General features: G+C 42.1%; 1 protein-coding gene across 1 annotated transcript in view; it reads left to right on the plus strand.

Annotated features, from left to right (window-relative positions):
* LOC132834399 (dynein axonemal heavy chain 8-like) overlaps positions 1-17,675 on the plus strand; it is a 1,143,262-nt gene that overhangs the window by 1,118,816 nt on the left and 6,771 nt on the right. The window contains exons 88-90 of the mRNA XM_060853284.1: positions 5,650-5,806; positions 11,726-11,878; positions 13,895-14,084. Of these exons, the coding sequence (XP_060709267.1) occupies positions 5,650-5,806; positions 11,726-11,878; positions 13,895-14,084 (500 nt within the window). The remainder of the gene's footprint in view (positions 1-5,649; positions 5,807-11,725; positions 11,879-13,894; positions 14,085-17,675) is intronic.

Below are 17,675 nucleotides of genomic sequence, written 5' to 3' on the forward strand. Positions count from 1 at the left end.
GAATACAGATGCTTAGGAATTGACCAACAGGTTTAGACAGTACATTTGGATCAGCTCTGGCTTGGAGGGTCAAAGGGCTTGTTCCTGGGCTGTAAAGTTTCTTTGTCCTTTGTTCTTTCCATGAGAGCGGATTGGATTCTTTTTACTTTTTTCTTGGGTTTTTTTGTACTGTTTTGAATTGTATTGTTTTGTATTTGTTGTAATATTAAAAATTCTAATTTTTTCAGGAGAAATACATTTTTAAAAAAGAGTAGAATGGATTCTGTAGATTTGGTGAGAGGATTGATCTTTCCTCTTTTAATCAATTTCTGCTGCTGAGTCAAGCTGCTCTACAGCTATCCAGCACAGTGACTGCATCAAGCAATTTAAACAAATAATTATAAGAACATAAGAAACAGGAGCTGAAGAAGCCTTTAGTGCCTCCAGTCTGTTCTGCCATTCAGTAAGGCTATGGCTGATCCTTTAATCTTTTGGTACCTTATCTACTGAAAGATATACTGGGATTGGAGAAGGTTCACTAGGTTGACCCCAGGAATTGAGGGACTGTCTTCTGAGGTGAGGTTGAGGTTGAGCCCAGTTTGGGCCTAAACTCATGAGAATTTAGAAGAATGAGAGGTATGAAACATACAAGATTGTATTGAAACATATAAGATTCTTAGGGATCTTTACCTGGCAGATACAAAAAGATTTTCCCTCTTGTGAGAGAGTGTAGGACCAAAGGGCATATTCTCAAAATAAGGGGTCACACATTTAAGATCGCACTGAGGAATAATTTCTTTTCTCAGATGGTAGTGACTCTGTAGAATTCTTTAGCACAGAGAGCTGTAGAGATGGGTTGTTAAGTATATTCAAGGCTGAGAGAGACAGATTTTTAATCATTAAGGGAATGAAAGGTTCTGGGAAAAAGGCAGAAAAGTGAAGCCGAGGTTTATCAGATCAGTTGTGATCTCATTAAATCATAGATTAGACTCAATGGGCTGAACGGCCTACATCTACTCCTATGTCTTTTGGCCTTATTGCTCTATGTAAACCCTGGTTAGACACCCCAACCAAATTTCTGAACCTTCTCAATCCTGAACCTTGTCAAGGCCTATAAGAATTTAGTGTTTCAATGAGATAACCTCAAAATCTGCTGAACTCTAGTGAGTATCTACTTAGTCAACTAATATCATACCACAGGACAATCTCTTCATTCCAACTATCTATCTGAATTGCTAACCCGATCACATGAAATCTTACAGTTCACAGATTGTAAAGTTAATTGTTTGCTCACACCACTGGACTTTATTAAGAAGCTAAAATAGTTTTTCTCTCACAATGAAATCTTCTAACATACAACAAAATTTTTTTAAAAATTCCAGAGCTGATGACTGAAACATTCAGGCCATTAGATTTAATAGAAGAATCTCACAATAAAAGTTCCAAGTTTAAGTTACTTAAGTTTGCAGATGACACCAAAATTAGAAATTAGTGGACAGTGAAGAAGGTTACCTCAGAGTACAACGGGATCTTGATCAGATGGTCCATTGGGTTGAGGAGTGGCAGAAGGAGTTTAATTTACATAAATATGAGGTGCTGCCTACTGGAAAGGCAAATCAGGACAGGACTCACACACTTAATAGTAAGGTCCTGGGGATTTTGCTGAACAAAGAGACCTTGGAGTGCAGGTTCATAGTTCCTTGAAAGTGGAGTCGCAGGTGGATAGGATAGTGGAAAAGGAGTTTGGTATGCTTTCCTTTATTGGTCAGAGCATTGAGTATAGGAGTTGGAAGGTCATGTTACAGCTGAACAGGACATTGGTTAGGCCACTTTTGAAATGATGTGTGCAATTCTGGTCTTCCTCGTATAGGAAGGATGTTGTGAAACTTGGAAGAGTTCAGAAAAGATGAACAAGAATGTTGCCAAGGTTGGAGTGTTTGAGCTACAGGGAGATGCTGAATAGGCTGAGGCAGTTTTCCCTGGAGCATTGGGATCTGAGGGATGAACTTATAGAGATATATAAGATCATTTGGGGCATGGATAGGATAAATAGGCAAAATCTTTTCCCTGATGTGGGGGAGTCCAGAACTGGGCGGCACGGTGGCACAGTGGTTAGCACTGCTGCCTCACAGCACCTGAGACCCGGGTTCAATTCCCGACTCAGGTGACTGACTGTGTGGAGTTTGCACGTTCTCCCCGTGTCTGCGTGGGTTTCCTCCGGGTGCTCCGGTTTCCTCCCACAGTCCAAAGATGTGCGGGTCAGGTGAATTGGCCATGCTAAATTGCCCGTAGTGTTAGGTAAGGGGTAAATGTAGGGGTATGGGTGGGTTTCGCTTCGGCGGGTCGGTGTGGACTTGTTGGGCCGAAGGGCCTGTTTCCACACTGTAAGTCTAATCTAAGTCTAATCTAATCTAATCTAGAAGATGTAGGGTTAGAATGAGAGGGGAAAGATTTAAAAGGGACCGAAAGGGTAATGTTTTCATGCAGATGGTGGTACATGCATGGAATGAGCTGCCAGAGGAAGTGGTGGAAGCTGGTACAATTACAACATTTAAAAGGCATCTGGATGGGTACACGAATAGGAAGGGTTTGGAGGGATATGGGCCAAGTGTTGGCAAATGGGACTGGATTAATTTAGGATATCTGGTCGGCACCAAAGGGTCTGTTTCCGTGCTGTACAGCTCTATGACTCTAAGACAAGCTTCAAAGGAATCAGAACAATTTGCTCAAGGTAAACTATGTTGAACTGTTAAATAGCTAAACTTAAACTCCCTGAAAACTGTTTGCATATGACACAAACACAGATTATACTCTCACAAGGTAAAACTTCCACTTACATAATTAACTAACCATGATCAACAACTTAGATAAGCCTCAGTATCAAGTTAGAAGAAAATGCACACAGAAATGCAATAAAATGTTTACATTTCTATTGTTCTTCAATTCTGAAAAATTATCAACCTGAAATTTTAATTCTATTCCTCTCCTGCAGATGCTGCCTGATTTATATAATTATAGAGTCATTGAATTGCACTGCACAGAAATAGATCCTTAAGTCCAATTTGTCCATTCTGGCCACAAACCTAAATTAAGCTAGCCCCATTTGCCAGCATTTGGCCAATATCCCTCTATATTCTTCCTATTCATGTACTCATCCAGATGCTTTTTAAATGTTGTAATTGTGCCAGTCTCCATCACTTCCTCTGGCAGCAAATGCCATAAATGCACCACTGTTGGCATGAAAATATTGTCCCTTAGGTCCCTTTTAAATCTTTTCCATCTCACCTTAAACCTGTACCCTCTAACTTTGGACTCTCCTACCCTGGAGAAAAAACCTTGGCTCTTCATCCTGTCCATGCCCTTCATGACTGTACAAACCTCTGTGAAGTCACCCCTCAGCCTCCGAAGCTCCAGGGAAAATAGCTCCAGCCCAGTCAGCCTCTCCCTATAGCTCAAACACTCTAGTAAATCTTGTGAATCTTTTCTGAAACCTTTCAAGTAAAACAACATCTTTCATTTAGCAGGGAGACCAGAAATGAGTGCAGTATTCCAAAAGTGGCCTTACCATATATCTTGGACAGCCATAAAATGACCTCCCAACTCCTCTACTCAGTGCACTCACTAATAAAGGCAAGCACACCAAATACCTTTTTACTATCCTGTTTCCCCATGACTCCACTTTCAAGAAACTATGAACCTGCATCCCAAAGTCTCTTTCTTCAGCAACACTCCCCAGGACCCTTCCATTGAGTGTATAAGTCCTGCTCTGATTTGCCTTTCCAAAATATAACACCTTACATTTATCTAAATTAACTCCATCTGCCACTCCTTTGCCCATCTGATCAGGGTTCCATTGCACTCTGAGATAACTTTATTCACTGTCCGCTATGCCACTAATTTTGGTTCATCTGCAAACTAACTAACCATTTCTCCTATATTCACATGCAAATCATTCATATAAATGACACAAAGCTGTGGACCCAGCACCGATCTTTGCAGCCCACTGCTGGTCATAGACCTCTAGTCTGAAAACCCTCTAACACTACTCTGTCTCTGAACTTCAAACCAATTTTGTGCCAAGTGGCTAGCTCTCCCTGGATTCCATGTGATCGGCATGGTGGCTCAGTGGTTAGCACTGCTGCCTCACAGTTCCAGGGACCTGGGTTTGATTCCTGCCTTGGGCGACTGTGTGTGGAGTTTAACATTTTCCCCGTGTCTGTGGGTTTCCTCTGGATGGTCTGGTTTCCTCCCACAATCCAAAGATATGCAAGTCAGGTGGAGTGGCCTTGCTAAGTTGCCCGTAGTGTTAGAGTAAATCTAGGGTGGGTGAATTGGTTTGGGTGGGTTACTCTTTGGAGGGTCGATGTGGAGTTGTTGGGCGGAAGGGCCTGTTTCCATACTGTAGGAAGTCTAATCTAACCAGTCCACCATGCAGAACCTTGTCAATGGCCTTGCTGAAGTCCATATGGACAGGATTCACCATTTTGTCTTCATCAATCTTCTTTGTCATTTCTTCAAAAAAACTCAATCAAGTTAGTGAGACATGATTTCCCACACACTAAGCCATGTTGGCTGCCCCTAATCAGTCCTTATCTTTATAAATATATGTAAATCCTGTACCTTAGAATCCTCTCCAGTATCATACCTACCATTGATGTCAGGCTCACCGGTCTATAGTTCCCTGTTTTTACCTTACCACCTTTCAATAACAATGGCACCACATTAGCCACCCTCCATTCCCTGGTACCTCAACCATGGCTATCGCTGACACAAATATCTCAGCAAGGGGCCCAGCAATCATCATTGATTATTTCCAGCAATTTACTTTTTTAAAAGTCTTATCCAGATGCACTTCCAACACAAATCATTGGCTAGCCATCAGAGGCAGAAACCTAACCCAGTTGTCTACTACCCAATCTTCAGGCATTGTGGCCAATGTTAACTTCCCTAGTCATGTCTTTCCTGAGACAGACAAACTTCACAAACTAAAGATCAAACTCATGAATGTGAACCAAGAACAAAGAACAATACAGCACAGAAACAAGCCTTGAGCCCTCCAATTTGCACCAAAACATGTTTTTGCCCTTCTATACTAAAACTGTCTTCAATTACAGGATCCATAGCCCTCTATTCTTTTCCTAATTGTGTATTCATCCATTTGTTTTTTGAATGCTGTTATTGAGCCTGCTTCCACCACCTCCTCTGGCAGAACCTTGCAGGCACCATTTGTGTGAAAAACGTGTCTCACACCTCTCCTTCAAATGCTCCCTTCCTCCCTCACCTTGAAACTGTGTCCCCTAGTAACTGAGCCCTCCCACCCTGGGAAAAAGCCTCATATTTTCCACTCTATCCATGCCATTCACACTCTCACAAACTTCGATCAGTTCGCCCCTCAAGCTCCTGCATTCCAGTGAAAACAATTTCTGACTATCCAATCTTTCTTCATAGCTAATATCACCGAACATGCTGGTAAACCTTTTCTGTCCCCTACAGTGATTAAATGCTTTAAGTCCTGATCTAAACCAGTGGAATAATCAGAGCAGCTCACTGACAAGTTACGATCATTGGCTGCAAATTGCTAAAAGAAACCCAAAATGATGTCTAAGGAAACAAGCATCATTCTCAAATCTTCAAAGAAACACCAACATTCATTGCTGTCTTTTTCTTCAGGTACCAGAGTAATACTGCAGCTGAAATTCTTAACACAATCACCAATATTCAGCCGAAAGAAACTTCTGGAGGAGGAGGAGAGACCCGAGAAGCCACTGTCTTTAAGCTGGCTGACAGCATGCTACGAAAGCTGCCCTCTGATTATTTACCACATGAGGTACTTTACGATCATGAATTAAATGATATTAGAGTTTTATTCATATTTGACCTCTCAAAAGCAAATGCTACATCTTTGATTTTGTTGAAATGAGAGAGAAAAATGAACTGTTTTTGGAGATTCTCTTGTGGATATATTAATTCTAAAATTATTTCAATTAATGTATGGCATCAGTTAACAAGATCGAAGCTTTCAGCTATTAATTAGTCTCAGCAAGGTACATTCAGTTTACTTTAATAAAGATTATCTAAACTGGAAATGAATGTGAAGTTCCATGAAAATTCTTCTGGAGAATTGGAAAATGGCTAATGTAACACAATGCAGGAACAAATTACAGCAGATGCTGGAATCTGTACTGAAAGCAAAAAACGCTGGAGATCACAGCAGACCAGGCAGCATCCATGGAGAGAGAGCAAGCTAACGTTTCGGTGCTAGATGGCTGTTCATCGGAGCTCTTGTGAAGAGTTGTCTAGACTTGAAACGATAGCTTGCTCTCTCTCCACGGATGCTGTCTGACCCTCTGTGATCTCCAGCATTTGTCATTTTCAGGGTAATGTAACACACCTATTTAAGAAAGAAGCAAAGCAGAAGACAGGAAACTATAGGCCAGTTAGCTTCCCCTCGGTTGTTGGTAAGATTTTCAGGACCATTATTAAGGATAAAATTACAAGTACTTGGAAGTGAGTAGTAAAATAGGGTTGAGTCAGCATGGCTTCATTAAAGGGTTATCATGCCTAACAAATCGATTAGAATTCTTTGAGGAGGTAATGAGCAAGAGAGACAAAGGGGAGCCAATGGACATGATCTGTTTGGATTTCCAGAAGGCCTTTGACAAGGAATTGCACAGGAGGCTGCTAAATAATCTAAAAGCCCATGGTGTTAGGAGCAAGGTACTGGCATTAATAAATGATAGGCTGTCTGGCAGAAGGCAGAGGGTGGGAATAAAGGGATCTTTTTCAGGATGGCATCCAGTGACTAGTGAAATTCCGCGGGGTCAGCATTGGGGCCACAACTGTTCACATTAAATATTCATAATCTGGACAAAGGAACTGAGGGTTTTGTTGCTAAGTTTTCAGATGACACAAAGTGGAAAGTCAAGTAGTATTGAGGAAGAGGGAGGCTGCAGAATGATTTGGACAGACTAGGAGAGTGGGCAAAGAAGTGGCAAGTGTAATACAATGTAGGAAAGTGTAAGGTTGTGCACTTTGATAGGAACAATAGATGTGTAGACTATTTTCTAAATGGGTAAAGGCTTTAGAAATCTGAAGTACAAAGTGCCTTGGGAATCCTAGTTCAGGATTCTCTTCAGGTTAATGTGTAGATTCAGTTGGTAGTTAGGAAGGCAAATTAGTGTTCATTTCAAGAGGGCTAGACCAAGAGCAGAGATATATTGCTGAGGCTATATGAGACTCTGGTCAGACTGCATTTGGATTATTGTGAGCAGTTTTGGGCCCTATAGCTAAGGAAGGATAAGACCATAAGACCATAAAACATAGGAGTGGAAGTAAGGCCATTCGGCCCATCGAGTCCACTCCGCCATTCAATCATGACTGATGGGCATTTCAACTCCACTTACCAGCATTCTCCCCGTAGCCCTTAATTCCTCGTGACATCAAGAATTTATCAATCTCTGCCTTGAAGACATTTAGCGTCCCAGCCTCCACTGTGCTCTGCGGCAATGAATTCCACAGGCCCACCACTCTCTGGCTGAAGAAATGTCTCCGCATTTCTGTTCTGAATTGACCCCCTCTAACTCTAAGGCTGTGTCCACGGGTCCTAGTCTCCTCGCCTAACGGAAACAATTTTCTAGTGTCTATCCTTTCCAAGCCATGTATTATCTTGTAAGTTTCCATTAAGTCTCCCCTCAATCTTCTAAACTCCAATGAATACAATCCTAGGATCCTCAGCCATTCCTCGTATGTTAGACCAACCATTCCAGGGATCATCCGTGTGAATCTCTGCTGGACACGTTCCAGTGCCAGTATATTCTTCCTGAGGTGTGGGGATCAAAGCTGAAAATGTGTTGCTGGAAAAGCGCAGCAGGTCAGGCAGCATCCAAGGTACAGGAAATTCGACGTTTCGGGCACAAGCCCTTCACCATTTCTGATGAAGGGCTTGTGCCCGAAACGTCGAATTTCCTGTTCCTTGGATGATGCCTGACCTGCTGCGTTTTTCCAGCAACACATTTTCAGCTCTGATCTCCAGCATCTGCAGTCCTCACTTTCTCCGAGTGGGGACCAAAACTGGACACATCCAAATGGGGCCTAACCAGAGCTTTATAAAGTCTCAGTAGCACAATGGTGCTTTTATATTCCAACCCTCTTGAGATAAATGACAACATTGCATTCGCTTTTTTAATCACGGACACAACCTGCATGTTTACCTTCAGAGAATCCTCGACGAGCACTCCCAGATACCTTTGTACTTTGGCTTTACGAATTTTCTCACCGTTTAGAAAGTAGTCTATGCTTTTATTCTTTTTTCCAAAGTGCAAGATCTTGCATTTGCTCACGTTGAATTCCATCAGCCATTTCCTGGACCACTCTCCCAAACTGTCTAGATCCTTCTGCAGCCTCCCCACTTCCTCAGCACTACCTGCCTGTCCACCTAATTTTGTATCATCGGCAAACTTCACTAGAATGCCCCCAGTCCCTTCATCCAGATCATTAATATATAATGTGAACAGCTGCAGCCCCAACACTGAACCCTGCGGGACACCGCTTTTCACCAGCTGCCATTCTGAAAAAGAACCTTTTATCCCAACTCTCTGCCTTCTGTCAGACAGCCAATCCTCAATCCATACCAGTAGCTCACCTCGAACATGATGGGCCCTCACCTTGCTCAGCAGTCTCCCGTATGGCACCTTGTCAAAGGCCTTTTGGACGTCTAGATAGACCACATCCACTGGGTCTCCCTGGTCTAACCTACTTGTCACCTCTTCAAAGAATTCCAACAGGTTTGTCAGACACGACCTCCCCTTACTAAATCCATGTTGACTTTTTCTAATCAGATTCTGCTCTTCCAAGAATTTAGAAACCCCATCCTTAATGATGGATTCTAGAATTTTACCAACAACCGAGGTTAGGCTAATTGGCCTATAATTTTCCATCTTTTGCCTTGATTCTTTCTTGAACAAGGGGGTTACAACAGCGATCTTCCAATCATCCAGGACTTTCCCTGACTCCAGTGACTTTTGAAAGATCTCAACCAATGCCTCCGCTATTTCCTCAGCCACCTCTCTCAGAGCTCTAGGGTGTATTCCATCAGGGCCAGGAGATTTATCAATTTTAAGACCTTTTAACTTTTCTAGCACTTTCTCTTTTGTAAGGGCAACCATACACAACTCAGCCCCCTGACTCCCTTTAATTGTTGGGATATTACTCATGTCTTCCACTGCGAAGACTGACGCAAAGTACTTGTTAAGTTCTCCTGCTATTTCCTTATCTCCCATCACTAGGCTTCCAACATCAGTTTGAAGTGGCCCAATGTCTATTTTTGCCTGTCGTTTGTTTCTTATGTATTGAAAGAAATTTTTACTATCATTTCTAATATTACTGACTAGCCTACCTTCATATTCGATCCTCTCCTTCCTTATTCTCTCTTTGTTATCCTCTGTTTGTTTTTGTAGCCTTCCCAATCTTCTGATTTCCCACTGCTCTTTGCCACTTTATAGGATCTCTCTTTTTCTTTAATGTATTTCCTGACTTCCTTTGTCAGCCATGGCTGTCTAATCTGTCCCCGGATAATCTTTCTTTTCTTGGGGATGAACCTCTGTACAGTGTCCTCAATTATACCCACAAACTCCTGCCATTTTTGCTCTACTGTCTTCCCCGCTAGGCTCTGCTTCCAGTCTATTTTCGTCAGTTCCTGTCTCATGCCCTCATAATTACCTTTATTTAACTGTAACACCATTACATCCGATTTTGCCTTCTCTCTTTCAAACTGCAGACTGAACTCTACCATATTATGATCGCTGCTTCCTAAGGGTTCCCTTACTTTAAGATCTTTTATAAAGTCTCGTTCATTACAAAGCACTAGATCCAGAATAGCCTGCTCCCTTGTGGGCTCCATGATAAGCTGTTCCAAAAAGCCATCCTGTAAGCATTCTATGAATTTCCTTTCTTTGGATCCACTGACAACATTGTTTACTCAGTCCACCTACATATTGAAGTCTCCCATGATCACCGTGACCTTGCCTTTCTGACGTGCCTTCTCTACTTCCCGGTACATGTTGCGCCCCTGGTCCTGACCACTGTTAGGAGGTCTGTACATAACTCCCATTATGGTTTTTTTTGCCTTGGTGGTTCTTCAATTCCACCCACACAGACTCCACATCATCCGACGCTATGTCATTCAGTGCCATAGATTTAATTTTGTTCTTAACTAACAAGGCAACCCCACCCCCTCTGCCCACCACCATGTCTTTTCGATAAGTTGAAAATCCTTGGAGGTTTAACTGCCAGTCCTGACCCCCCTGCAATCATGTCTCTGTGATGCCTACCACATCATTATCATTCACTATGATCTGTGCCATCAGTTCATCTGCTTTGTTATGAATGCTTCAAGCATTCAGGTAAAGTGCCTTAATGCTAACTTTATCATTTGAGATATTGGAAGTCATAAGATGTCCTAAGTTATCTTTCCTTTTTGTTGCATTCCCAGTCTGCCTTGAGTTTTAATACGCCTGCACATATGCTATCCTGTTGCTTATCTTTCCATTTAACTCCATACTCCTTGTCGCTTTCACTTTCCCTTCCCCCCAACTCAGATGTTTAAAGTCCTACTGACCACCCTATTTATCCTCTTCGCTAGGCATTAGTGGGTAGTCAAAGGAGGTTTACAAGAATGAGCCCAGGGATGAAAGGCTTGTCATATGAGGAACAGTTGAAGACTCTGGGTCTGTATTTGTTGGCAATTAGAATGATAAGGAGGGATTTGATTGAAACTTATTGAATATTGAGAGGCCGGGATAAAGTGAACATGGAGAGACTAGGACCTGGGGGCACAGGCTCTGAGTGAAGGACTACCCTTTAGGACTGAGATGAAGAGGAATTTCTTCAGCCAAAGGGAGGTGAATCTCAGGAATTCATTCCCACAGAAGTCTGGGGTGGGCAAGTCATTGAGTGTATTTAAGACAGAGCTGGGAAAGTTCTTGATTAGTAAGGAGATCAAGAGTTACAGGGAGAATGCAGGAGAATGGGGTTGAGAAACATATCAGCCATGATCGAAAGGTGGGGCAGACGTGAATGGCTGAATGGCCTAATTTTTCCCTGGACCTGATGGTCTATTATCCAGTAATTTTGTATTGTAATTAATGAGAATTTTAAATGCTCTTCTGTAATGCCTCTCAATTTTAATTATTATAAATCTGAAATACCAGCAAGAGCCTGATACATTCAAGCAAATTATCTCAAGAGGTCTCCAAATTGTTTGAACCATGAAGACCATCAGCAGATGCTTGGTCTGATGACCAAATGCTAAATGAAGTTGACAGATTCCTTCCCTAGGACCTCACACACGAAGGGTTGACTTTCCCTGAACTTGATTTCCTCATATCCCTTCTTGAAATATTGACCCATAACCATCCACCTCCGCAATTACCTTTGGGTAAAGGATGCTGTTTAAGCTTTTCAAAGTCCTGCATGTTTCCCCAATTTTCTCCCCATTGAATAATTATTTATGTAACCAGTCAGGAAATTAACCAAACCATCCAAATGGGCAAGCTATTCACAACACAACCTCCCATGCAGAAGTAAATATTTCACCTTTATCCAGGACAAAATGACACATTAACATGGAGTCATTTGAAAGCAGCACTTATCAAATCCCACCTTTATTTCAATCTTCTATATCACTTTAGAAAGCTAGCAGTGACTGTAAACATTTGATCGTGGTAACAGGGCCTGTTTGTTTTGGCAGGTGAAAGCTCGCCTCATAAAAATGGGAATTTTGAATTCCATGAACATTTTTCTGCGGCAAGAAATTGATCGAATGCAGAAAGTTATTTCGATGCTCCGGAACTGCCTGCATGACTTACAGCTGGCCATAGAGGGGACCATCATCATGAGCGAGGTCAGTGTAACTCTCTTATCAACAGCTGCAGCTCACAATTCAAATTTTGTTTTATTACTCATTCGTAGAGTTTGGGCGTTACTGCCCCAATCAGAATTTGCTGTGATAACTAATTGCCCTGGAAACTGTGATGGTGATCTGCCTTCTTGAAATGCTGCAGTACATGCCTGTCTTCATTGCTCAGACCGTTGAGGTTCGAAGTTGGGATGTTGTTGTTGAGGTTGTGTAGGACTTTGGTGAGACCACTTTTGGTGTACTCTGTAAAGTTTTTGTTGCCCTGCTAGATGAAGGATATGATAAAATAGGAGAGGGGTCAGAAAAGATTTACAAGGATTTTACTAGAACTGGAGGGTTTGAGTCATATGGAGAGGCCAGACAAGCTGGGAGTATGAGGGATGACCTAAAAGAAATTTATAAAATCATGAGGGACATAGATAAGGTGGATAGTAAAGGTCTTTCCCGAGGGTAGGGGAGTTTAAAACTAGAAGACATATCTTTAAGGTGAGAAGAGAAAGATTTAAAATAGACCTGTCTGCAACCTCTTCCCACAGACGGTGTGCATATACAACATAGAACATTACAGCCCTCGATGTTGCGCCAACCTGTGAAACCAATCTAACCTACATTATTCCATTCTCGTTATGAAGCGAATTCCAGGGTTTAAACAAAGCAATAGGAAAGAAACAGTGATATAGTTCCAAGTCAGGGTAGTGAGTGACTTGGAAGGAACTTGTTGATGATGGTATCCCTGTGCATTGGTTTCTCTGGTCCTTCTAGACTCCAGAGATCAGGAGTTTGGAAGGTGCTGTCAAAAGAACACAGGTGAGTTACTGCAGTGCACCTTGTAGATAATACACATGGCCTGCCACACTGCTTTGGTGGTAAAGGGAATGAATGTTTGTGGATGTCATGCAAGCTACTTTGGCACAGCCAACCGATCAGATCTAAGCTCTGCAATCCTGCCACATCCAGATATGAATGGTGGTAAACATTGAAACACTTCACTAGCAGAGTTAGCACCACAAATATGTCCCTCCTCAGTACTAGACCTAGGGATGCAGGTGCAAAGTGAAGTCACAGGTAGACAGTGTGGTCAAGAGGCTTTGACACACTTGCCTCTATTAGTCAGAACATTGAGAATAGGAGTTGGGATCCTATTTTACAGCTGTACAGGACATTGGTGAGGCCACTTTTAGAATACTGCTTATAATTCTGATTGCCCTTCGATAGAAAGGATGTTTTTAAACTTGAGAGGGTGCAGAAAAGGTTTATGAGCATGTTACCAAAACTGGAGGGTTTGAGCTATAGAAAGGGCGTAGCTGAATAGGCTGGGGCTGTTTTCCCTGGAGTGTCAGAGGCTGAGAGGTGACCATATAGCAATTTATAAAATCATGAAGGGCAGGGATAAGGTGAATAGCCAAGATCTTTTTCCTAGGGTTTAAGTTTTATAAAGGACCTGAGGGGCAATCTTTTCACACGGAGGGTGGCGTGTATATGAAATGAGCTGCCAGAGGAAGTGCTGGAGGCAGCTACAGTTTCAACATTTAAAAGGCATCTGGATGGGTATAGGAATAGGAAGGCTATAGACAGATATGGGCCAAAAGCTAGCGAATGGAACGAGGTCAGATCGGGATTTCTGGTTGACACTGATGAGTTGGTCTGAAGGGTCTGTTTCTGTGCTGTATGACACTAAGACTATAAGTTAGATACAGTTCTTAGGGCTAAAGAGATCAAAGGGAGAAAGCAGGAATAGGGGACTGAGTTGGGTGATGAACCATGATCATATTAATGGTGGAACTGGCTCAAAGGGCCAAATGGCCTACTCTTGCTCCTAACTGCTATGTTTCTACATGTTTCTCAAGTGCAATTAGGAATGAGCAATAAATGCTGACCTTATCAGTGATGGTTATACCTTGTGAGTGAAAAAGCAGACATATTATTTCAATCATTTGTCTACTTCTGGTCAAGTCTTAGATTCTTTATAACATACCATGCTCACTTCCTTTTCCATTACAGACTTTAACAGATGCCTTGGATAACATGTACAATGCTCGTGTCCCTGAGGTGTGGAAAAGGATTTCCTGGGATTCCACTACTTTGGGATTTTGGTTCACAGAATTCCTAGAGCGAAATGCACAGTTTTCCTCCTGGATATTTGAGGGCAGGCCCACTGTGTTTTGGATGACAGGATTCTTTAATCCCCAGGGTAAGTGCCTGTAATTGCAAAAGCATTACACACTGGCAATAAGCATGAAGCATTATTATTTTTTATGCTTTGTATAATTTACTGATTGAAAATTGCACTTAGTTTATCATTATTTTTGAAATATGCAACAACTTGTTTCTCTATTAAACCATTCCAAAGCATTTCACAATAATGTTTGAAATAATGTTTAATACTGAACCATACAAGGAAATGTTATGACAAAGTTTAGTCTATGTAGGAGGTTTCAAGGAGTATATTAGAGAAGTAAAAAAAGACGGAGCTGTGGAAAGGTTTAGCTTAGGAATTGTGAAGCATAAGATCCAAGCAGCTGAAGATGGAGTGATTAAACTGGGCTCGGATTGCAGTGATGCAGATGCGCTGTAAGCCCGTGGGACTGAAGAGATTACAGAGATAGGGAAGGGGAAAACGGTTATGGATTTTTGAAATCAAGGACAAGAATTATCAATCAAGGCATTTCTTAACTGGAGGTCAATCAACATGAGTGATGGCTGAATGGGATTGGTTGGAATGATATAGTTTTAGCTGACCTGGCATTTGCAGAGATATGGGAAATAAACCATGACTCCATTGCTATAGTGAGGTCTAAAGGCTAAAAATAAAGGTTTCAGTACTAGAGTGACTGATACAGAGGTTAATCACATAAAATCATAGACAAATGAAGGAATGAAATTAAAACAGTCTCTACAACTAATGTAAAGCTATCAGGAAAGCGAATACGCCTGTCGGAGAAATTTCCCCAATAAGGTAGAGACCACACAAACCAAATCGGGTGAAATTGACATACTGTTTATTACAAGCAATATCACTGGAAGAGAAACTGACTAGGCCGACACGGGACTGACAGTCTGTGCAGGTAGATCAGAATTTCCCTTCCTCGAGCTGAGGAAGAAGCCAGTTTTTATAATAATCCTGTACAATGAGGCTAATTAGAAATGGGGAAAATACAGTGCATCTGGTATGTATCTGGAAATGGAGTAATCTAGCTACAATATTGCTAATTGAAAAACAGTTGTTGGAGGAATGTCCTAATTCTCTACACAAAGTAACATTCCGACATTATCAATAGGTTCGGAGCTTCCATTCCTCTTCGCAGGTAGATGCTAATGTCTCCTCTGAAGCAGTGAGGTGCTTCCACTGTCCTGTCCTGGGAGTAATGCTGTTGCTGGTGCCTCTCTGACCTGTTCTTTGTGTGTCTTTGGTATTGCTAGATTGTGAAACTGCCCTCAGGGCTTTGGGATAGCTGTGGTGCTCTGTCATTGTTAGTGAGTGCTTGAAGTGGATTCACCTGTCTATGAGTGCTGTTGAAAATGTGTTGCTGGTTAAAGCACAGCAGGTTAGGCAGCATCCAAGGAACAGGAAATTCGACGTTTCGGGCATAAGCCCTTCATCAGGAATGAGGAGAGTGTGCCAAGCAGGCTAATATAAAAGGTAGGGAGGAGGGACTTGGGGGAGGGGCGATGGAGATGTGATAGGTGGAAGGAGGTCAAGGTGAGGGTGATAGGCCGGAGTGGGGTGGGGGCGGAGAGGTCAGGAAGAGGATTGCAGGTTAGGAGGGCGGTGCTGAGTTGAGGGAACTGTCTGAGACAAGGTGGGGGGAGGGGAAATGAGGAAACTGGAGAAATCTGAGTTCATCCCTTGTGGTTGGAGGGTTCCCAGGCGGAAGATGAGGCGCTCCTCCTCCAGCCGTCGTGTTGTTATGTTCTGCCGGTGGAGGAGTCCAAGGACCTGCATGTCCTCAGTGGAGTGGGAGGGAGAGTTAAAGTGTTGAGCCACGGGGTGGTTGGGTTGGTTGGTCCGGGCGTCCCAGAGGTGTTCAGTTTCACTTGTCAGTCAGCTTGGTCCCTGCTGAGGCATTCTGGGTGTTTTGGTACAGTTTGGCCAATTTGATTTTGTGGGCCTATTATGAGTTGGCAGGGTGACAGTTCTTTTCCCACAATTCCTAAAGGTTATCACATCATTTGGACTTGATAGTCTGCATCTTAAGGTCTTAAAAGAAATATCCGTAGCGGTAGCTACATTGACTATAATCTTCCAAAATTGCCTAGATTCTGGAAAGCTCCCTGCAGAGTTGTAACCAATAAATGGCACACCTGTATCTAGAAAGATCAGAAACAGAATGCAGGAAGGCAGGTAGCCTAACATCTATCATTGAAAAAATGTTCAAATCCATTATTAAGGAATAATAGAGTCATAGAGTCATAGCAAAGATTGAGAAAATCAAATGCAATCAGGCAGAGTTAACTTGGTTAACTTGAAAGAGAATTTATTAGAATTATTTGAAAGTGTGGTAAAAGCATGGGTAAAGGAAAACCTATAGACAAAGTGGAGATTTCCAAATGACATTTAAAAAGTAACACATAAAAGTTTACACCACCAGGTAAGAGCTCACGACATTAGAAAAAGAATTGGATAACTAACAGGAAACTAGAAGTAGGGATAAACAAGTTATTTTCAGGTTTGCAAGATGTAGCTAATGATGGGGGTTGAGCATGGTGTTCCAGGGATGTGTGCTACTTATAAGCTATAATGATGATTTCGATGAAGGGACAGGGTGCATTAGTGCCAAGTTTGCTGATGTATAAGAGCAATGAGAAAAGATGTTGTGGAGAGGGCACAAAGAGCATGGAGTAAACAATTGGCAGCTTGAGTCTAGCATTGGAAGTTGTGAGGTTGTCCATTGCAGAAGAAACAATAGAAAAGCAAAAAATTATTTGAAGGAAGAGAGATACTGTAGAATGCTGCAGTAAAAAGGGATTTGAGTGTCCTGGTGCATGAATCAGACAAAGTTAGCATGCTAATACACCAGAGGTTAGAAAGGCAAATAGAATGCAATTTTTATTGCAATACAGCTGGAAAATAAAAGGAGGAAATATCTCAATAATGTATAGGACTTTTATCCAAAGAACTATATAGATTTTTGGTTTTCTTTTTCAAGAAGATGTATACTTGTATTGAAGACAGTTCAGAATAGTTAACTGGAGTGATTCCTGGAGTGCAGGTGTTGTGTTATGACGAATGGTTAAACAGGCTGACCCAATGCTTACTGGTGTTTAAAAGAATGAACTGTGATCTTGATGAAACCTCTAAGATTTTGGGGCCACTTGACAGGGTAGATGCTAAGATGAAGGTTTCCCGTGAATCTATAACCAGAGGGGACAGTTGAAAAGTAAAGACCCTCTCATTTAAGATGAACATGAGGAAGAAATTTCTTTTTTCGGAGGATTTTTCATTTTTGGAATTCTCTACCATGAGGAACAGTGGAGGCTCTGCCAAGCAGACTCAAGGGGCTACATGGTCTACTCCTTATGTAGGTGCAATTGCAACATAGCAAAGACATTTGGATAGATACAGAAATAAGAAAGGCTTGGAGGGATGTGGTAAACACAATGACTGCAGATGCTGGAAACCAGATTTTGGATTAGTGGTGCTGGAAGAGCACAGCAGTTCAGGCAGCATCTGATGTGGGCAAGGCGCAGGCAGATGGGACTGGTTTACTTTGGGATTATGTTCGGCATGGACCGATTTGGATCAAAGAGTCTGTTTCCATGCCGAATGACTTTGTGACTCATA

The sequence above is a fragment of the Hemiscyllium ocellatum genome, chromosome 3 (genome assembly GCF_020745735.1).
Source record: "Hemiscyllium ocellatum isolate sHemOce1 chromosome 3, sHemOce1.pat.X.cur, whole genome shotgun sequence".
Classification (NCBI taxonomy): Eukaryota; Metazoa; Chordata; class Chondrichthyes; order Orectolobiformes; family Hemiscylliidae; genus Hemiscyllium; species Hemiscyllium ocellatum.